This window comes from Gymnoscopelus braueri (genome assembly GCF_963280865.1).
Source record: "Gymnoscopelus braueri genome assembly, chromosome: 23".
Classification (NCBI taxonomy): Eukaryota; Metazoa; Chordata; class Actinopteri; order Myctophiformes; family Myctophidae; genus Gymnoscopelus; species Gymnoscopelus braueri.
Genome location: NC_137625.1, coordinates 39,709,869 through 39,731,549, shown reverse-complemented (window position 1 = coordinate 39,731,549; position 21,681 = coordinate 39,709,869). Strand labels below are relative to the sequence as shown.

Here is a 21,681-nt window from a genome sequence, read left to right as displayed (position 1 = left end):
TGCCAATGTGCAATCAGTGGTGGAGAACTAAGTACATTTACTTAAGTACTGTACTTAAGTACAATTTTGAGGTATTTGTACTTTACTTGAGTATTTCCAAGCTAATCCAACTTGTAACAGAGTATATCCATATTGTAGTATTGATACTTTTACTTACGTAAAATATGTGGGTACTTTTTCCACCACTGGCAAGTATAGACAGTTGTCAACAGTACTGTCAATTCTCGAGTCTCACATTGTCACATCTACATGCCTACGTGGCATGCTACATAACTGCATGCCGACGTCCAAACTTTACGTCTGAAAGGGAGGTGATATGGGGAGGTGATATAACCAGTGGTGTAAAGTAACTAAGTACATAAGTCAAGTACTGTACTTAGATTTTGGGGCTTTTATGCCGTTATAGATAGGACAGTGGGCTGACAGGAAATGGGGAGAGAGATGGGGAGTGACACGCAGCAAAGGCCTCGGGACTCGAACCCGCGACGCGCTGTCAGGCAGTATAGCCTATGTGCCTGGACCGGACCATTAAATTAGAACACACTTCGAAAAATAAATCAAGATTATATACATATACATTTATGTCAGGAAAGAAGGTATAAAAAGTCATTTATTTTTCATAAACCCAAACTTTAATTTACTCTAATTGAGGACAATAGTCAGGGGATATTAGCAGAAAGATTTCCAATCTTGGAATAAATTCCTTACCAAAAAAAATCTTCACCAATGTGTTTGTAAAGGTGTCTAGTAACACATCTCACAAAGACTGAAATTCAGTTTCCCTAGGAGAATTTTTTACAGTTGCTGAAAGTTGGGGTACCCACCATTTCCCTGCATTTCCATGCAGGGCAAAAAAAATCAAATTTTAATTCTGTTTTAAGTAGCATGTGAGGGGTCAAACTAGGGTGTTTTTATGATTCTGAATCCATTGCAAGCATTTGTTTTGCACCAAAACCACTCCTTGGGCTAAAAACAGCCCAATCTCAATGGGCTTTTTACACAAAAAGTATACCTGGACAAGGATGGCTTTTGGTGGTTTTGGTTGTGGTTTTGGTGCAAAACAAATGCTTGCAATGGATTCAGAATCATAAAAACACCCTAGTTTGACCCCTCACATGCTACTTAAAACAGAATTAGAATTGGATTTTTTTTGCCCTGCATGGAAATGCAGGGAAATGGTGGGTACCCCAACTTTCAGCAGCTGTCAAAAATTCTCCTAGGGAAACAGAATTTCAGTCTTTGTGAGATGTGTTACTAGACACCTTTACAAACACATTGGTGAAGACTTTTTTTTGGTAAGGAATTTATTCCAAGATTGGAAATATTTCTGCTAATATCCCCTGACTACAAGTTTCTCTCTCTCTCAAACATGTAAAAATGGAATATTGACAATTTGGGGGGAATTGAGCCACACTTCACTGCCGGGTCATAATTGACCCGTAAAAACACAGAGAGTTAAAATAGCTGTTTCTGATATCTTGAAGCATCTTCTTCTTTTTTCATCTTTCTTACAATAAAGAAATGTAAGAGGTACTTTTTAACTATTTCAACTTGAAAAAGGGTCAAAGATGACCCTAACACAATAAAAAAAAATACCATGTCATTTTATCTAACTATTCATGTTATATTATCAATCATTAAAATCTTAGTGGTTAATTGGCGGCCCACTTGGCCCACCAGTGGGCCCCGGCCCACAGGTTGAGAATGTCTTTATATCATGGTGTACAATAGACCCCTTAACAGACGACGTCACACTGGTTGCAAGCTTACTCTGGTTGCAAAATAAATCCATTCTGTCAGGTCTCACTAGGGCACGCAGCACTAGCCAACACACAAGAGGGGGTGCGCACCCCAAAACAACAGGTTGAGAATTGATTGCATCATGAAACAATCACCTCACCTGTGCATCCAGTCTCAATGTTGGTAAACAAGGTCACACATGCCCAATATGCATTTGTTTTACACTTCCCCACATGTACAGTATTATGGACAAGATGTGACAAGAGTGTGATTTTGCTTTCTTTACAGGACCAGTCCACGAAAATCCGCATCCATGGCAGCAGGAGGAAGGGTACGATTGTCCAGTCCGACGTCATCGCGTCAAACGGGATGATCCACATCATAAATAGGCTGATGGACAGTGTCTCACCCACGGTGGAGAGCAACAAAGAGGTACAGAGGAGGGTTATTGTTGTTGGAAGCAGTGGTGTAAAGCAACTATGTACATTTACTCAAATACTGTGCTAATTACATTTTTGAGGTATTTTTACTTATTGGAGTATTTCCAATTTTCTACTACTTACTTTTACTTCTACTCCACTTGCATCTGAGAGGCAAATATTGTATTTTTACTCTACTAGAATTATTTGGAAACTTTAGTTTAGTTACTTTGCAGATATAAATTATTATATTATAAAACATACATTAACCCCTTTAGCCCTATTTTATACATAGGCTATTTGAAAATAGACGATCTACAAGCTCACTACGCATCGCGATGCAACGCCTTGTGAGCTTGCAGATCTGCTATTTTCAAACATTTTTGTACTTTTACTTTTGGTACTTTAAAGGAGAATTTTGGACTAAGTTTTTCTTACCTTTTCTATGATGTTATGATATCTTAGGATGAATGGTACAGTAGAACATTTTCATAACTCCATCCGCCACAGCTTAAAACGTGCGCGGATAGGCCTTGCGTTAGATCACATATTTTAATAGCTTTTTATTTTATTTTTATTTTTTTAGATCTGACGTTCATAGTGACAGAACACTGTCCAAAAAAAACAACAAAAAAAACCCAACAGAAGTCTCGCTAGACGAGATTGAAATCTCGAGATTTCAATCTCGTCTAGCGAGACTTAGATTATTTTAATTTTTTTTGGTTACATAGTGTTTTTTTGTACTTTTAGTCAAGTACATTTTGAATTCTGGACTTTTACTTTTAACAGAGTATTTCTACATTGTGGTATTGATACTTTTACTTAAGAAAAACATTTGAGTACTTTTTCCACCTCTGCACTTCAGACATTTTCAACCTATATCTTCATATACTGTAATTGGTCCTCACTAATGCTCATTATAATATGGTACCAGTTTCTTTCTACTTGGTGTATGAATCAAAGGAGGGCTGTGGACAGTTCAGAAACCCGCCTACCGGTGACATCACCGGTAGACAGGTTTGGTCATTTAAATTTTAAATTTTAGTTTTTATTAATGCGACACCAATTGATTGTATTATAGCATGCTAACTTTCTAGGAATAGAAAGCCTGTTTCTATTAGCTTGGATTCCCCATTGATGATGTCACTGGTAGGCGGGTTTCTGAACTGTCCACAGCCCTCCTCTGAGACACAGACCGACACAAAATCTTATAATGAGCATGAGTGACGACCAATTATATGAAGATAGGTTGAAAATGGCTGAAGTCGAACGAAATAACTAAAACCAGAATTGAAAAAACTAAAAACGATGCTTTTACAAAAAGACCATTCTAACTGAAACGGTATTGTGTTTACAAAACTAACTAAAACAAACTAAAACCATAGAGAGTCCTTAGTTTTAGTCTTTGTACATTTTTTCGTATACATAAGCCTAATAGTTTTGTGTGGATATTAAATGTTATCTTCCAATGTTTAGCTGTGCCAGATCATTCGTATTTCAACCTCACCGCTATTCTGCTTCTTTCAGTGCCTTCAGCCTACACATCCACTCACTAACTCCTCATTTTCAACTGAATAAGTTGAATTCATTCATGACGTAGGATTATGTCTTGTCTTTTGTTTTTTTATGCAGGAAAACCTGATGAAGATTTTGTCTGACAATGGAAAGTTTTCCCAGTTCAAGACTCTTTTAGAGGTATGCATGTTTTGTCTTATTCAATGAGTATGGGCCTCAGTTCATTAACGAATGCTCAAATTATTCTTATCCTCAGGAAACCAATATCATAACACTAATCATAGCAGTTTTCAGCAAAGATATTTAATGTAAAGCGAAAACAGAAAAGACACTAGTATAGAGCCCTGAGGGTCAACCATATACCGGTAGGTTTTAAGTGGTTTCAGACCACTTATTTGGCACAGTAAGTGAACGGCATCAAGTCCGACAAAGAACGTATATACGTGACTGTATGCCGTACGTACACTATGAAACAATTTGCATTCATTTTGTATACGATGCTCCCTTGCTTTGCAGAAAGCCAACCTGGCATCTGTGATGGATCTGCCAGGTCCCTACACTGTCTTCGCCCCAACTAATGCCGCCTTTGATGCTATGAAAGATGGACATCTGCAGTACCTGAGCTCTGCTGAGGTGAGGCGCAGTTACACGAGCGTGCGCACATACACACACACACACACACACACACACACACACACACACACACACACACACACACACACACACACACACACACACACACACACACACACACACACACACACACACACACCACCCTGTACCCTCTGTGTTGACGTGCTCGTCTCTGACACCTGACTTCAGGGCTCCAGAAAACTGGTGGAACTTCTCAGGAATCATATAGTGGCCTCCACCGCAGTGAGTATCAAAACCACTTAAAGCCTCTCGTCTTAGAGAACCGGACTTGAGTTACAACTGTACTTGGATCTCTTTTGACCGTCTACACACCAAATCTCTTTGGCAAAAATAGCCGATCTACAAGCTCACAACGCGTCACAGCGTGCTGCGTTGTGAGCTTGTAATGATAATGAATTTTATTTATATAGCACATTTCCAGACATCGTCACAAAGTGCTTTACAGAGCAGGATAAAAAGAACAACATGATAAAGCATTGGAGATAAACTACAACAGACGATTAGAAAAAAAGTAAAGCACACCCTATGTCAGCAATCATGTCTCTCATCTCCTGTTAAGTTTGTCCTGTTGTGTATTTGAAGCTGGAGGTCTACAATATTGCATCAAGCCCCCGAGTTGTCACCATGGCCAACCAGGTTCTGTCGTTTAACGTGACGAGAAATGTGAGTACACATTTCAATACTGTTTGTAAGAGATACAAATATCAAAGTTGGCTTATAGTCTGTCTTCAACATGTAACACGCAAACGCAAATCACAGGGTCAGATTCAAGTCAACGGAATGTCCGTTTTGGAAGCGGACGTGGAGGCCATGAACGGACGTCTCTATTCGCTGGACGGCGTGCTGACTCCGTCCTCCATTGAGCCGGTGCTTCCGCAAAGATGTGACGTCACAGAGAACAAGATCATCAAGGTGAGCTTTGTGCACGTTGCGCTGCAAAACGCTCAGTGGACATTTAAAGGCACAGATTGTAACTTTTCTCTCTATTTACATTACAAAAAAATATATATATATATTTTTTTACCCATCATTTCCCTCTATGCCAGCAGTCATCAGCCACTGGAGTAGTGTGGTGGTGTTTACCTGCAGAAACACATTGCCCTCTCACTGTATTTTGGTGTTTTCACTGTTTGCTTTGGTAGACGCCCCAAAAAGTCTACCAAAACAAACAGTGAAAACACCAAAATACAGCGAGAGGTCAGTTTCTGCAGGTAAACACCACACTATTCCAGTGGCTGATAACTGCTGGTTTAGAGGGAAATCATGGGTCATTTTTTTATTTGTTATGTAAACACAGGGCAAAGTCACACCTTTAACTATTGACTGTGTTTTTGCGGTGTGACTGAGTGCTCATTTCTACGGAGAGGACAATACAAACAGTAGTCCCTTCCCTTTGATCAGTGGCTCCCCCCACCCACCCATCTGACCACTTAACACAGCCATTCGGCTACCAAGTTAAAGGTCAGATGGGTGGGCCGCGTGCATTTTCAGGGCATTTTTATTTGAATGATCAATCAGTTGATTGCGTTCCGGCTTGGATCAATGGAACCAACGTAGTATACTTTAAGTTCTTATTTATTGGTATCGCTATGAAAACACAATGTTGCATTTTCATTCAAATAGTATGTGTTTTTCCCAATAATTTTGGGGGCCCACTTGCATTACTCTCGTGGCCCACATGTTGATGATAATTGTCATGTACAATAAATGTTGTCACAAGTTAGTAAGTACATTTTCACTCTCTTTCTTTCTTTCTTTCTTTCTTTCTTTCTTTCTTTCTTTCTTTCTTTCTTTCTTTCTTTCTTTCCTTCCCAGGGTGAATGTGTAAGCTGTAGCAAGATCAAATCAACCAAATGCCCGAATGGAGTTCCCACAGTAAGACATCACCTCTCTCTTAATATGACATACGTATACTGTACAGGAACAAGCAACATTGTTTGATATCTTCCTCGACCAACGTTTATTTCTAATAACACCACAGTTACACTCTGTGTTTGACAGGAATCCGTACACTTTGGCTGTGCGTACCCAATTACCATCGGCACTACTCCCCCCTTAACTCTGGCAGCAACCGGCTGCTCACTCCTCTGCAACGCAACTGTCACGGTAAAAACACACGCGCACACACACACACGCACGCACGCACGCACGCACGCACGCACACACACACACACACACACACACACACACACACACACACACACTGATCAGTACTCAGGAATGCTACTTTAGCTCAGCTAATTTCCTCACTGTATTGTCCATCCACTGCTTCTCACTGCAGTGCAAACATAAAACCAATAGAGAGGATACCAGAAACTACACTGCAATAATGCATTGTTAGATTGTTAACCCCTAGATAACATATTAAGGTACTGTATATAGAGAGATCTAGTTCAAACTGACTGACCGACCGACCGACCGACAGATAGATTGAATCCATGTTTGATTGATTGATTGACCGATCGATTGAATGATTGATTGAATGCTTCATTGAATGCTTGATTGATTGATCGATCTATTGAAGCACACATCTGTGTATCGGCGGAGGACATAAAGCGAGCGATGCCCAGTAAATGGCTGGTGATGTGGCTAAGGTGTTTACCTGTCTCTGTCAGACCCCGGTGTGCTGTAAGGGTTTCTACGGTCCAGACTGCAGCCCGTGTCCCGGAGGCTTCCAGACCCCCTGCTCCAACCATGGCCAGGTCAGACACTGTGACTCTTGTAGATCAGCTATTTTCACTATTTTTGTACACCACCATTGTGCAACAAATTATAGTACAGAGTTAATTAGGGTAAGTGATATTTTTTGGTTATTTTTTTGTTTTTGTTAAAAGGTTAAAGCACTATATTCTAATAGTACTCATTGTATAGAGAGTGTATGTTCAGTAACAGGAGTCTCCCCGTCTTGCCAGCTCTTTAATAAACAGAAAATATTTGTTCAGGGGGGTTGCAATTTTTCAGCCAATCAAGCGATTGTACCCATTTTAAAACTTCAATTTCATACTGTTCCAGTTCCAATTTTGTCTGCTCACTTTCACTTGTTTAATCAGTATCCTGATTGGATAAAATTGGTATCCTGACCTGAAAGTGTGATTTATGTTTGTTTACTAAAGAGCTGGAGAGACATCGGAGACTCCTGTTACTGAACAAACACTCTCAATGAGGACTATCAGAATATAGAGCTATTTAATACTTATTTTAACAAAATAATATCACTTACCTTACCTTTAGTGGTTAATCAGGTGAATCGATTTAGTCGATCAAAAAATGTGTTGCTTCTCGATTATTCGGTTATAAGTCAGTTATAGGTTCTAAATATCGGTTTCGATATATTTTCAGTTAATTGCCCAGCCCTACAACTGTGTACATCTAGTTGATCAGGATATAGTGGATTCGTATTCTGGGGAAAGCTTTCGCAGAAAATAGCCGATCTACAAGCTTGCAACGCGTTGCAAGCTTGTAGATCGGCTATTTTCAGTGAAGATATTTAATGAGAGGGGTCGTTTCAACCAATGTTTTTTTTTGTCCCTGTCTTGCCAGTGTATGGAGGGAATAGAGGGGAATGGAACCTGCATCTGTGAGGCCAATTTCAGAGGCTCCAAATGCCACTACTGTGCCGATCCAAGCAGATATGGACCCAGCTGTGACAAAAGTATGTCTGACACGTCCTCTTCTTATTTTACAATGACATAGACTATGTATAGTATTTTTCCATTGTGCAGTGGTTCCCACCCTTTTTCTGGATCATGACCCCCTTGAAAATCTAGACAATAATCACCCATCTCAAAAATGAATGAAAACGATCACCCATCTGACCACTTAACAAGCCTTTATCGGTATCACAATGAAAACTCATTTCATCATTTCACTCATCTCCAATTTAATGGTGAAAAACCCAACTCCACTAGGGCTGTATTTGGGTAAAGTGATGATAATATAATTACACATTCAAGTATCTGTCAATGTCAATTGAAAATACCATAGGGTCTCAATAGCATCGTAGCACATAAGAACCGTGTTTCAAATAAAAACAAATGAGCCCGGCGAGTTTAATCATATGGATATGAAGCATCAACTGACAGTGAAAAAGTACTAGTTTATCCAAAGTAAGTAAGTAAGAAAATACATACATTTTCTCCAAAAACAGACTTTATCAAATCTAACTCAATATCATAAACGACACAGTCGCATACCTGACAGAATCGCCGGGCTGATTTGTTTATTTTTGGAACACAGTTCTTATATGACACGATGCTAAGATGACCCTATGGTATTTTCAATAGAAACAATATTTCTGTGACCCAGGGGATAACAGAGTGACGTCAGGACTTCCATACTCTGTAGTCTAATACAGTAGAGCTTTAACAGTCAAATGAAAGCATACAATGTATCGAATCAAGTAAGTATAACGAGGCATCACAATACAGACATTTTGTATGTGTTGTAGTAAACCTAATAGGCTAGTAGAATATGTTACAGTATAGTGTACATACCAGATTGTAACATAAACATCATTAGGAAAGCATGTCTATGGAAATAGAGAAGTGACACACTTGATTGTCTTAGCCTCGGGACACTCCTCAAGCAACGTTTGTGTGCGTGCGTGCGTGTGTGCGTGCGTGTACTTGCATTACTAGTATTACTACACTTGTGAGGGTCCCCAAATGTCCCCAAAAGCATAATTGTAGGATTTGAGAATTAAACATTGTGAGACGCTGGCGCGTAATTTAACTCAGACTTTAGGGTTAGGAGTAAAACATTAAAAAAATGTATTTGTGTGTGTGTCTGTGTGTCTGTGTGTCTGTGTGTCTGTGTGTCTGTCTGTCTGTCTGTCTGTCTGTCTGTCTGTCTGTCTGTCTGTCTGTCTGTCTGTCTGTGCGCTTCTCTCTCCAGCCTGTGACTGTATCCATGGCCAGTGTGATAACCGTCCAGAGGCTACTGGCCGGTGCAAAGTGGGCTCCTGCCTGAAAGGCTACACCGGGCCATACTGCGAGCGGCGCACCCAGGCCTGCGGAGCCCAGGTTCAGTACTGCCACGCCCACGCAGACTGTGACTTCAACGAGGGGGCCACAAAGTGTGTGCAGTCGCTTTAATGAGCTTTTCACAAACAACATAGCATTGCCAACTCAAAAGAAAGTGTGTGCCATGACTAGTTTGTTTTCACTCCACAGTAATGGCTGGGTGTGTGTTTGTGTGTGTTGTAGGTGTGTATGTAAAGATGGCTACCAGGGTGATGGCATCACTTGCGTGGAAGCAGATCCCTGTGCTCCACCACTAAGGGGGGGCTGTAGTGTAAATGTAAGTCGCATGAGTTACTGTTAACACAGGCGAACATGTTGACAAGGGGCGATGAAGCCTCATTTCTCTGATCGTACATTGACGGTAACTGTGTTCTGCGCTGCCCCCTGCAGGCTAAATGTATAAAGACAGGACCAGGGACGCACTCATGCCAGTGCCTAGCCGGGTGGAAGGAGGATGGCGACGAGTGCCAGCCCAGCAACAACTGTGACAGTGCAGAGAGAGGGGGCTGCCACCCCAATGCCAGCTGCATTTATGTGGGACCTGGGCAGGTAATGCACGCAGTGCTCTGAGAAAATACGATCAAATAAGATGAAAAGAAATGGTGAATTAGGCCATTTCAGCAGACAGCATACAGGTACTATTGTTGCTGAAATCTGTGAAGCCGATGCTCAAACTTATTTCTAAGGATATGTAGGCCTTTGGCAGGATTTTTGACGCAAAAACTCCTGCACGTTTAATGGTTTTAAATGCTTAGTGAATCGAATATATTTTCCCTATCTTTTCCAATCATATAGGGGTCTGCTCTGACTAAAATATTTCGGTGTAAACTATCTGCTGAAGTAGGTAGCCTATACTCTGCAGTCTGCAATGCATTCAGATAAGGCCAAGTAAATACACCACCAAAACGATCACTAATATAGATGTTATTTTGAAATTTGCATGCCCGTTTTGAAAAGCTATATATATTGTGGGCTACTCTTTTTTTCTTGGTTGGAAATGATCACTGACTTAACACGTGTAAAAGAGTGAAATTATTTTCTGTACAAGCTCCTGCAAAATAGATAATCATAGAGAAAAAATAAGTATGAAGACGTCGTACAGGATATATGGTCAAACAAGGACACAGAAAATGCATTTAAAAGGAGACATTGTGTTTGTTTTGTTTTTTTAACAGAGTGACTGTATGTGTAAGTCCGGCTACCGAGGCAATGGAAGAGACTGTGAAGCAGTCAATCGCTGTATGACTCAAAGTGGAGGCTGCCATTTACTGGTGGGTAGCAGTATGTCATGTCTCAACCGGAACGACGAATTAAGTTGTTAAATCGTCCCATTTCCAAAGAGGTTGTGGCAGGAGATGAAGCCTCCAGGATCCCAGGGCTGACAGAGACCCTCAAAGATGCAGTGGTTTACGGTGGTGGAAAGTAACTAAGTACTTGAGTACTATGTACTCAAGTACTGTACTTAAGTACAAATTTGAGGATTTGTTTTACTTTACTGGAGTATTTCCATTTTTCTATACTTTTACTTCTACTCCACTACATCTCAGAGGCAATTATTGTACTTTTACGCCACTACATTTTAGATTTGGATTATTATTACGAAACAGAACACATTCCCTGCCAGAGGTTTTTTTTTATTTTACTTCCCCCAGTGCCAGTGTTTAATTTTTTTTTACACAGGAGCCGAGATACAGGATTTTAAAGTAATAAGTTAACCAAGGAGTGAATGGAGCTAGAAATCTTTGGATCGTGATATCTCTGGTTCTGTGTGGATAAATTGAAAAAAAACTGTTATACTCGTGGATGGCAGTAAACGGGTGTATTTTTCATCAACGGTTATACTCGTGATTGGCAGGTAAAGTGTTAACCACTTCAGCCCTATTTAAACTTTGTCTATTTGAAAATAGCCGATCTACAAGCTCACAATGCATCGCATCGTGACGCGTTGTGAGCTCGTAGATTGGATATTTTCTAAAGATTTTTGTACATTTTATACATTTGAAACCTGTGAAATGTGACATTCTGCATAATGGGTACTTTTACTTTTGGTACTTTAAGTATATGTTGATTCCAATACTTTTGTACTTTTACTCAAGTAATCTTTTTATTCTGGACTTTTACTACAGTGTTTCCACAATGCTGTATTGATACTTTTTTTAAGTACAACATTTTTGTACTTTTACCACCACTGCAAAGTAGTTATGTCATTAAGCCTATATTTGAATGAACCTGCATCATGGAGCAAGACTCAATTCACAGTTTGGGACCTGGGTTGAAATCTACCACAAGCTGTACAACCTTTTTGAATCAGTTCTGAAACACTACTTCTGAACACTGAAATGTACACTTTGTATGTAAGCAGGACATATCAGAAACCAAATCCCAATTGATTTGCCTGCTTTCTGCAGGCCAGCTGCCGGATGCTCTCTGGGCAGTGGAAGTGTGTGTGTGACGAAGGATACGCCGGGAATGGCGAGGTGTGCTATGGCACCGTGGAACAGGTTGGTTGCTTGTGTTAATAAGCTCTCCTTTACACTTTGTTGCACGACAGTGTCACATAAAAATAGCAGTATCTATTTTTATTTTATATCTACAAATTCACCACGTTTCACATTGCAACACATTTTGAACGCATTCTTGTACATCTGATATTTTTGTTGTTTTTGGAAAGGTTTTATCAATTGGTTTTAGTTTTTTCGCTTATAAAATAGCGACTCCAGGTCAAAAGGAAAAACTAACAAACCCACTGTTGTTGCAGAAGCTGATATGGCTTCCTCAAGCCACGGAGTTCATCAAATGGGTCACTGTGAGTATATCATGAGATTTCATATTTCTACAAAGGGTGGAGTTTTTATTTATTTATAATATAACATTAATTAAAAAGAAATGAAAGTAAAAAAACTACATTTCATAGTATTTTTATAAAACATTTCAACCTTGAAAAATGAGTTAAAAATGAGTGATGCTGATACAAACAATATGAACTTAAAGTTGTTTCAAGATTTTTAAGTGGGCCCTGATCCAGAAAGATTTGGGAACCACTGGCCTATAGAACTTGTCTGTGGCTCTGTGCGATGCGCCAATGGCCTTGTGGTTAAGGTGCATACCACATAGGCTCTAGTCTAATGCAGCGAGTCGCGGGTTCTATTCCCGAGCCTGCTGAGTGTCACTCCCCGTCCCTCTCTGTTTCCTGTCAATCTTCACTGTACTATCAAAATAAAGGCGGGAAGCCCAAAAAATATCTTTAACAGAACTTGTCTGTGTGTGGTCCTCCAGAACGCGGGTCTGTCCCAGTCTCTGTCGGAACAGAACATCACCCTCCTGCTGCCGTCCTCTGAAGCAATAGCAAAGATGTCCAAGGATGACCGGGACTTCTGGATGGCCAAGGGCAACCTGCCCAGCATCGTCCGGTAAGAACCGCGGCTGGTCCGGAGCAATTCTGATGTGATTGATACTTGATATTGTGATATACTGTAGTATACTGTGAGCTCTGCCATGTCGATAGACAGTAAAATCCTGCATTCATTTAAACTCTTAAGAATTTTCAAGGAATAAGAACGGACTATATTCAGAATCAATTGTTTCTGACAGCAACAAAGTGTTTGACAGTGATGGAAGAAGTACTTACATTTTGTACTTAAGTAAAAGTATCAATACCCTATTGTAGAAATAGTCTGTTACAAGTGCACGTTTGGTATTCAAAATGTACTTGAGCAAAAGTACAAAAGTATTGGCATCAAAATATACTTAAAGTACCAAAAGTATAAGTACTCATCATTATGCAGAAGGTCCCATTTCACAAGTTTTCAAATGTATAAAGATCCTTTGAAAATAGCCAAAGTAGGCTATATATAGGGCTGAAGTGGTCCATGTATGTTTTGTAATAATAATCCAAATCTAAAGTAACTAGTAACTAAAGTTTTCAAATAATTGTAGTGGAGTAAAAGTACAATATTTGCCTCTGAGATGTAGTGGAGTAGAAGTAAAATTATTGAAAATTGAAAATACTACAGTAAAGTAAAAAAAGATACCTCAAAATTGTACTTACAGTAAGTACAGTACTTGAGTAAATGTACTTAGTTACTTTACACCACTGGTGTTTCTAATGACTCTCATACTACTGTATTCTGACTCTCCTGACAGAAATCACATGATCCTTGGAAACTACCCTCTGTCCACTCTGCGCAACACTTCCTCCTTGCCTTCCCTGCTTAAGACAACACTTGTTGTTTCAACCTCTGCTGAGGTGAGTCCACACAGGTGAGGTCCCAGGGACTTTAGCATTCAAGGTGCAGAAGTAGCTCACGTTTACCTTTTTACCTTATTTTTGACCTAAAGTTGATTCTTATCTAGAGTGACTTGAGTGACTGTACACTAATGTAGGTGCAGAGGTGGAAAAAGTACTAAACTTTTTCACTTAAGTAAAAGTATCAATACTGCAATATAGACTCTAGAGATACTCTGTTACAAGTAAAAGTCCGGAATTCAAAATGTACTTGAACAAAAGTATTTAAAGTACCAAAATGTGCTTAAAGTACCAAAAGGGAAAGTACTTGTTATACAGAATTACAGATTGTCCCATTTCACATTTTCAAATGTATACAAATCTTTTGAAAATAGCAGATCTACAAGCTCACAATGCATCGCATCGCGACACATTGTGAGCTTGTAGATCGGCTATTTTCAAATGGCCGAAATGTATAGGGCTGAAGTGTTTAATGTATGTTTTGTAATAATAATCGAAATCTACAAAGTAACTAATGTTTTCAAATAATTGTAGTGGAGTAAAAGTACAATATTTGCCTGGAGTGGAGTAGAAGTAAATAGTACTGAAAATTGGAAAAACTCCAGTAAAGTAAAAATACCTCAAAATTGTACTTAAGTACAGTACTTAAGTAAATGTACTTAGTTACTTTACACTCATTACAGCAGACCCTGTTGCTTTGTCAGTCGAGTTTCTGCTTTCCAGGTGACTTTGTATGTGTGCGTTTTTGACCTGCGTGTACACAGCAGACATTCATGGCACTGTAGTTGCATATAACTCTCATCGTCTGGTCAGTCCACAGCGATTGGGGGAGCGACCATCGTCACAGAAAATGTTGCTGCAACCAATGGATTGATCCACATCATTGATAAGGTAGGTGCACTGGCCTTGGACCATTAACACACAGCTCACCATACAGCACGTATCGTCGATGTCGGGCAGAAACCTCGTATATCCATATTTCAATGTTTTATGTTTTTTTTTGTAAATTAACCCATTAAGGCCGGGAAAGCATCTGTCATTTTAGATTTGAACCACTTTAACCATTCATTTATACGTTGGCTATTCAAAAATACGAGCTTGTAGATCTGCTATTTTTTTGAAAAATGTGTGCAAATCTTTGCATTTATTTTTTGAAGCGAACATTTGTAACTCAAATCTTTACAGCAGCACATACTGAATTGATATTTCTTTGTCTTCTATTCTGCCCTGCAGGTTTTGGTTCCAGAGAGGAAGATGAGTGAAGGCCTGCTGGAGCTGCTTGCCCTGCGGCCAGAGTTCTCACTGTTCAGATCCTACCTCATTGTATGTATAAACATTACTTCAACGTTATTGAAATCAAAGTGGTTAGTGAGACTAACATTTTACTGTTAATGAAATCAAAATACTTAGTGAAACTAGCATCGTACTGTTGAAAGCAAAATAGTGAACCAAACATTTTGCAGTGTAAAATGCCTTGTTTTGTTTACAATGCCTTTATTTCGTTTTTATCTCTGTAACCTTAAAGAGAGTTTTTAAGCTGGTGGGTAACAGCTCACAACCTACTAACAGTAGCTTGCGATGTTTTGATAAGGTCATGGACAGAAAGCAACATTAGTAGAAATGTTGCGTTATTTGATTGTGCTTTATCCTGCGCTTCACACTGTGAGGGTGCCAGTGTGAAGCGCAGCTGAACCACTGTCTTTAAGCACATCTTTCCATGCCGAACATCGTTGACTAGTGATGTTGTCTCTTTCAGCAACATAACCTGACTGATGAGGTGGAGCAGGCAGATGAGTACACCATCTTTGCTCCGATCGACGCTGCTGTCAACGACTACCTCAAACAGATGGCCGCAACAGCCATGGTACTGTATACCATCAAATATGTATAAGTATGTGTGTTTGTTATGGATGGTTGAACAGTTTACAGCACAAAGTGCTTTAGTATTTGAAATACAGGAAAATCATAATACTTTTGAAATAAATTGTAACTAGTGCAAACAAGAAGGCAAGAATAAACAGTGAGACAACATAAATAATTGTTTAACTGCATCCAATAAGCTACTATTGAAAAAAAATTGGAGGTTATTTGAAATGTTGCTAAATAATCTTGAACCTCATGTGTGGTGATGGCAGGATGTGAACACGACACGCTACCACATCTTATTGTCAGAGCGGCTGTTGAAGACAGAGTTGCAGGGCTACAAGGAGACCATGCTGGGCTTCTCCTACCAGCTGGCCATCTTCTCCAGGGATGGAAAGGTACTTTATGTTGTAGTTCTCTGATGAGCAAAAGACAGAAGACACGCACATTCCGGACCTACTAGGCTTGGTGCTGGATCAAAAGCTCAACATGTAATGTAAAATAATGAAATTTGCACACCAATGCAGTACTCCCGTACTCAGGGCTCTGTAAAGGAATCTGTGAATCTGTATTGCACTTTTTTACAGTGTATTTGTGCAGGCATGCCTCTGTAAACTATAACCACACCGTAGTTCCTCATTATCAAGGAGGTTGTTTTCACCCTCGTCTGTCTGTCTGTGACCAACATATCTCGAAAAGTAATGGCAATGTTGTACTCATTCATGTTACCAAGAGGAAGACATCTATTAATCTATTTTGGTGACCCCATGACCTTCCCTCTAGCGTCACCATCAGGCACAAACGTCTTTTAGGCCTTGGCGGTGGTCTGCATTGTGCTTAGTACATTTGTGTTGAATACACAGTAAAATCCTCAGTGTTCATTTGTCCATTCCTCACTCTGAGAGTGTACAAATGTGTCCAAATGGACCCCACACTTGGGTCACACTTACAAGAGTTAAATTAACACTGAATAGTTTACTGTGTATTGCACAGGCATATTGCAAATGACAATGTTGTTCTCCTTTTCATGTGTTTCATTACCTCCTCTCCTCTGTCCTCCAGGTGTTTGTGAATGAGGCCCAGGTGAACGTGTCCAACATAATGACCGGTAAAGGGGTGATCCACGGCCTGACGTCAGTGCTGGAGATTAACAGGAATCGCTGTGACAAGGCACAAAACAGACACCTCATGGTAACGTCCTGTGTTAAATGATCCCTAACCCTCAATATTGTTTAGGAACCACCTTCTCAACACAACCTGAAATAAAACTCATGCTGAATGCCGAAAATGTCTTTGTCTGAAGGGAACCTGTCAGGATTGCTTCACCCCACAAGAGCAGGCTTGCACAAATGGATCCATCCCATTGGTAGGATTTCTCTATAGGGTTTTCAGCTCCGACCAATACATCTTCCTGTGTGTTCTAATTCACTGTATGTTGGCTGTAGTAATTATTTGGTGTTCCCCGCAGAAATCAGTAATCCGGAGGAGGTGCATGTTCAGCCGCATGTACGATGGCGAACGACTGCTCACCATGGGCTGTAAGACTGTCTGCATAAAGACAAACATTGTACGTGCACGGATAAGAAGTGTAGTGCATGGCTTTAAAGCTGCAATCTGTGAGTTTCATGTCCAACCCAGGATTCTAGACGGGGTCTCCTGTGTGGGAGACCAGTTTTCTATACTCTCTTTCAAGAGGGCATCTCTGCTTGGACAGGGGAGATACTGTATTGCTCTTTTGAGCTTCAGGCTTTTGTCAACCACCTATGTCCTACCCAACACCAGGGTCTAAACTTCTCAATGGAATAGTAGACCACCCTCCAACCACTGCAGACTTGCTAGTTACATTGTATTTATACCATACAGATTGGTTAAAATAATGTCTTATTCATTAAAATAACTTCCAGATTGCAGCTTTAATGGCATATGTAAGGGTTTCTGAAAAGTCTGGGAAGTCATATTATGATTCCTGACTATTCTGACACCTGTTAGACATGGTGTGAAATGCAAACATTCTCTACATTTTGGACATTTCAGCCTACAGTATGTTCTCAATGGGGAGATGGTTACAACCGTTGTCACTCTCTGCAGATGCGGAAGTGCTGTTCTGGCTTTTTTGGGGAGCACTGTGAACCGTGCCCAGGGCCTAAGGATCAGGCCTGCTTTGGTAACGGGGTGTGTGTGGATGGGACGAATGGGACAGGCGTGTGCCAGTGCAGTCCAGGCTTCAATGGGACAGCGTGTGAGACTTGCCAGACGGGCAAATATGGCATCCACTGTGATCAAGGTATGACGTGTATCTTATTGACCCATTTCACCTGCAAAATGATAATAAAATTGCGTGAAGAATAGCAGGCTTGCCAAATAAAAATATTACAGATTGGTTGGTTGACAGAAAACACAACATGTATTCATGACCCCACATGATCTACTATCGTTGGTCGGTATGTGACTGTAGCACGCTGACTGCTACTGTGCATTCTTGTCGACACTGTTGTGTAATTCAAGTTTAAAGCACTGATTATTGACTACATACATGTACATGAACATCAACACACAATTATATCGGGTGTATAGGCCAGCCTTGCTGGATCTGTTGCTTGTCAAGGGTTTAAATCAAAGTCCTTTATAACTTTGCACCGTTGAGCCAGCTCTTTCTCTGCCAGCGGTGTGTGTCTAAACCCCAAGCTCTTGGTCCAGCATGCTACTATAAAGAGGAGAGCACAATTAGACAATTGGAAATACCTGCTGATCAGTTAACCCTGGGCACTGTTCCTGTGAGTCACTCCCACCATTTTAATCCACAGCATAGTCTTAATTGAGTGAGACTTCACAACAATGCTAATAAACAGCTTTAAATTTATAAAAAAGTGAAGAATCAGCAACCTCCCTCCTTGCATACTGTACGCCATTGGTCCATCTGCAAGTTCAGATCCATTGCTCAATCTACTGAGAACAATGGGTGGAGACAGACAGAAGTACATTTTTCTTAATGTTATGTAGTATAGACCCCTTAACAGACGACGTCACACTGATAAGAACCAGTATATGCGTGCAACCAGTATGCGCGCAATGAAACCCATTCTGTCAGGTCTCGCTAGGACGCGCCTCACTAGCCAACACACAAGAGGGGGTTGGGCTGTGCTGAAACCAGCGAAACCCCAAAACAACAGGTTGGGAATTGATTGTGTGAAACAATCACCTGTGCGTCCAGTCTCAATGTTAGTAAACAAATAATTGGTCTATAGGATATGTAGTAGGATAATAATGGATTAAAGGATTTTACAGTAGGATACCAGCCGAGTGTCACACAATAATAATGAGCAGTCTCAGATGACATGTTAAAGTGGAAAACTAAATAACCAATCGCTCTCCCCCTGTCTCTCTACAGAGTGTGCTTGTAAGAATGGCCGATGTAAAGACGGACTGAAGGGTGATGGGACATGCGACTGCAGCGTGGGGTGGAGAGGTGTCTTCTGTGATGAAAGTATGAAAGTGACGTTTATTGAACAAAATGATACCAAAATGATGGGATCAGCCCTATGTTCCCTCAGTTTGCGGGTGGGGTTAGGGATAGGATTGAGGTTAGGTTTAGGGGTTGGGGTTACGGTTGTTTAGGGTTTGGTTTGAGGGAACATATTGGCTGTGAACATAGGTACACTCCAAGGCACAATGTTTGACACAATGCTATGCTAACATTTGAGGTGATCGCTCTAACCATACTGGCAGGAGTAAGATAAACATATTTGCTTCAGTTAAAGCAGTGGAAAGGTACGCAGGTCCTCTGTGTTAATTTACCGTAACTCTCAGAGCGTACAATATGGAACTAAATGGACCCATGAGGGTTCAGGATTTGTAAGACTGAGTTTTCTTCTGTCCTTTGCCCTCTTGCAGAGATTGAATCCAAAGCCGATGAGCTGTGTGGCTCCGAGAAGTGTCATACCAGTGCAAAGTGAGTGGATGCTGACATACAGTATAGCGGGCCAAAATATTGTATTGTCAGATGATCCCCAACTCATTTAGTTTATTCCATCCTCTGCCACAGTTGTGTCATCAAGCCATCAGCCATGCAGTGTGTCTGTGCAGCAGGATTTGAAGGCAACGGCACTTACTGCCAAGGTAGGAGCAAAAAAAACTATTATTGATAATATGGTTTACGGATGTCTGATGATGCCTGGTGAATATGTAATAAGTGTGAATACTTGATTCATTGGTGTGCGTGTGTGTGTGTGTTTATAGCCAAAGATGCCTGTGCACAGGACAACGGAGGTTGCAGTGTCTATGCTGTGTGCAAGAGGACCCAAGCAGGACGCAGGGACTGTGTGTGTAACCCAGGGTATGCTGGGGACGGCCTGGTTTGTGTGGGTAGGTCAGACATAAAATTGTTCATATGTTGCCTTGCTCCATTGGCTCCCTGTTCGTTTTAGAATTGATTTTAAACATTATTATTAGTTTTTAAAGCTCTTCATGGGCTGGCTACTGCCTATCTTGCCGATCTTGTACACACTCCAACTAAATCTCTGAGATGGGCTGACCAGCTACTACTGGTCGTACTGAGATCTAGGCAAAAAAAAAAACTGGGGTTGGCCCCAGGCTCTGGAATAGCCTACCCCTCCATATTAGATCGACCCAGTCCAGTTACTCTTAGTTGACCCATGGCCTTTTGATGTGTACTGATGCTGTAATCCACTTTGTCATGTATCTGTGTAACGTTTTTCCTTTGTGTTCTTGCATAATGTTTTTGCTGATTTAAATTCAGATTTGAACTTGTACAGCACTTTGGTCAACCATGGTTGTTCTTAAACCCTATAGACTTAGTAAACTGGACCTGAGTTGTCTCTGTACTTGGACCGCTTTTTTCTGTCTACACACCAAATCTCTTTGCCAAAAATAGCCGATCTACAAGCTCACGACCTGTTGTGAGCTTGTAGATCGGGCCAGAATATGGATGCTGGGGTTCATGTGGTTAAATGGGATTCACAAATAAAGTTTGATTTGATTTGAGATGTTTGAACAGTATCCAATCAAACAGTATTGTGTGATTGATTTGATGTGGGGACACTCAAATAAATAAGCAAACAAGTTAAGCATAAGAGAATACAGAGTAAAGATCCAACTGCAAACAGAGAGAGATACAAATATGTTTCATTTGGTGATCACTGCAGTCCAAATTGGCTTAGGGCAGCGATTCTCAACCTGTTGGCTGTGAGGATATTGCTAGTTGACCTTGAGGATCATGACACAATCAAGGTAAAACAAAACCAGGCAAAAAACATATGCTGAGAAAGTTATTGTTTTGTTTTGTTTTTTCTCCTTAGAGATAAATCCCTGCTTGGAAGGCCATGGAGGCTGTGATGTAAATGCAGACTGTATTCACAATGGACCTAACAAAGTAAATCTTACTGCTTTCTTGCTTACCGGTCTTTCTAGTTTTTTATTGTTTTTATTTTATGTAGATTGCTCATATGATTTGCTTCTAGTGAGAATACACGTGTGCATTCTCTACACAGACATCTTGTGCTTGCAATAATGGCTACGAAGGAGACGGAAAAAGCTGTAAGATGATTGACCTCTGTCGAAAGGTAAATCTCTACTTTAACTAGCCAGATATCGCCTGTTTTATTTACAGTTTGTAATAAACCGAATCACCACAACCAAAAATGTATTTCCGTGTAGAAAGGGCTGGCAGCGCAGCATTGGTGCAATATTATTCATTAACCTTATTTATGTGTAACATGACATTGTCATTATTGACTTTAAGAAATATATAATTTTGATCTAAATATCCACAGATTGACAAACTAAAACTTTTAACAATATTTTATATTGTGTAAATAGACATTCTACCCGGAAACACCGCTCTAAACATTTGTTTACAAACATTCTGATCTGATAAATGGTGATCTGATTCAACTCAATTTCAAGTACACAGTGAACTGAAGAAATACATAAACAAAACCAACACAGCCAAAGCAGAAACTCTACTGATCTGTCGTGTATCATGCAGTTGACTAGAACATCTAACTGTGTAAATGAACAGAAACACGGAGACTGTCACAGGTACGCCTCGTGCAACATGAGTGGTCCAGGCGTACGCACCTGCACGTGTCCCAGCAACTTCATAGGAGACGGCATCATCTGTAAAGGCACCGTGGGGAAGGTGAGGGCAGCTTCAGCCAATGGACACATTCAGAATGTTGCAATTGGGCCCCAAAATAACTGCTAG

General features: G+C 40.4%; 1 protein-coding gene across 2 annotated transcripts in view; it reads left to right on the top strand.

Moving 5' to 3' along the window:
• stab2 (stabilin 2) overlaps positions 1 to 21,681 on the top strand; it is a 57,660-nt gene that overhangs the window by 17,005 nt on the left and 18,974 nt on the right. For both annotated transcript variants that reach the window (XM_080420660.1, XM_080420661.1), the window contains 33 exons: positions 2,029 to 2,172; positions 3,792 to 3,854; positions 4,191 to 4,307; positions 4,497 to 4,550; positions 4,911 to 4,991; positions 5,088 to 5,240; positions 6,144 to 6,203; positions 6,330 to 6,434; positions 6,944 to 7,030; positions 7,869 to 7,980; positions 9,222 to 9,402; positions 9,533 to 9,626; positions 9,740 to 9,898; positions 10,525 to 10,620; positions 11,758 to 11,850; positions 12,108 to 12,155; positions 12,626 to 12,759; positions 13,493 to 13,595; positions 14,409 to 14,486; positions 14,829 to 14,918; positions 15,352 to 15,459; positions 15,731 to 15,856; positions 16,521 to 16,649; positions 16,762 to 16,824; positions 16,927 to 17,025; positions 17,547 to 17,742; positions 18,847 to 18,942; positions 19,350 to 19,407; positions 19,501 to 19,574; positions 19,695 to 19,820; positions 20,774 to 20,847; positions 20,966 to 21,037; positions 21,496 to 21,615. In XM_080420660.1, the coding sequence (XP_080276786.1) occupies positions 2,029 to 2,172; positions 3,792 to 3,854; positions 4,191 to 4,307; positions 4,497 to 4,550; positions 4,911 to 4,991; positions 5,088 to 5,240; positions 6,144 to 6,203; positions 6,330 to 6,434; positions 6,944 to 7,030; positions 7,869 to 7,980; positions 9,222 to 9,402; positions 9,533 to 9,626; positions 9,740 to 9,898; positions 10,525 to 10,620; positions 11,758 to 11,850; positions 12,108 to 12,155; positions 12,626 to 12,759; positions 13,493 to 13,595; positions 14,409 to 14,486; positions 14,829 to 14,918; positions 15,352 to 15,459; positions 15,731 to 15,856; positions 16,521 to 16,649; positions 16,762 to 16,824; positions 16,927 to 17,025; positions 17,547 to 17,742; positions 18,847 to 18,942; positions 19,350 to 19,407; positions 19,501 to 19,574; positions 19,695 to 19,820; positions 20,774 to 20,847; positions 20,966 to 21,037; positions 21,496 to 21,615 (3,393 nt within the window). The remainder of the gene's footprint in view (positions 1 to 2,028; positions 2,173 to 3,791; positions 3,855 to 4,190; positions 4,308 to 4,496; positions 4,551 to 4,910; positions 4,992 to 5,087; positions 5,241 to 6,143; positions 6,204 to 6,329; positions 6,435 to 6,943; positions 7,031 to 7,868; positions 7,981 to 9,221; positions 9,403 to 9,532; positions 9,627 to 9,739; positions 9,899 to 10,524; positions 10,621 to 11,757; positions 11,851 to 12,107; positions 12,156 to 12,625; positions 12,760 to 13,492; positions 13,596 to 14,408; positions 14,487 to 14,828; positions 14,919 to 15,351; positions 15,460 to 15,730; positions 15,857 to 16,520; positions 16,650 to 16,761; positions 16,825 to 16,926; positions 17,026 to 17,546; positions 17,743 to 18,846; positions 18,943 to 19,349; positions 19,408 to 19,500; positions 19,575 to 19,694; positions 19,821 to 20,773; positions 20,848 to 20,965; positions 21,038 to 21,495; positions 21,616 to 21,681) is intronic.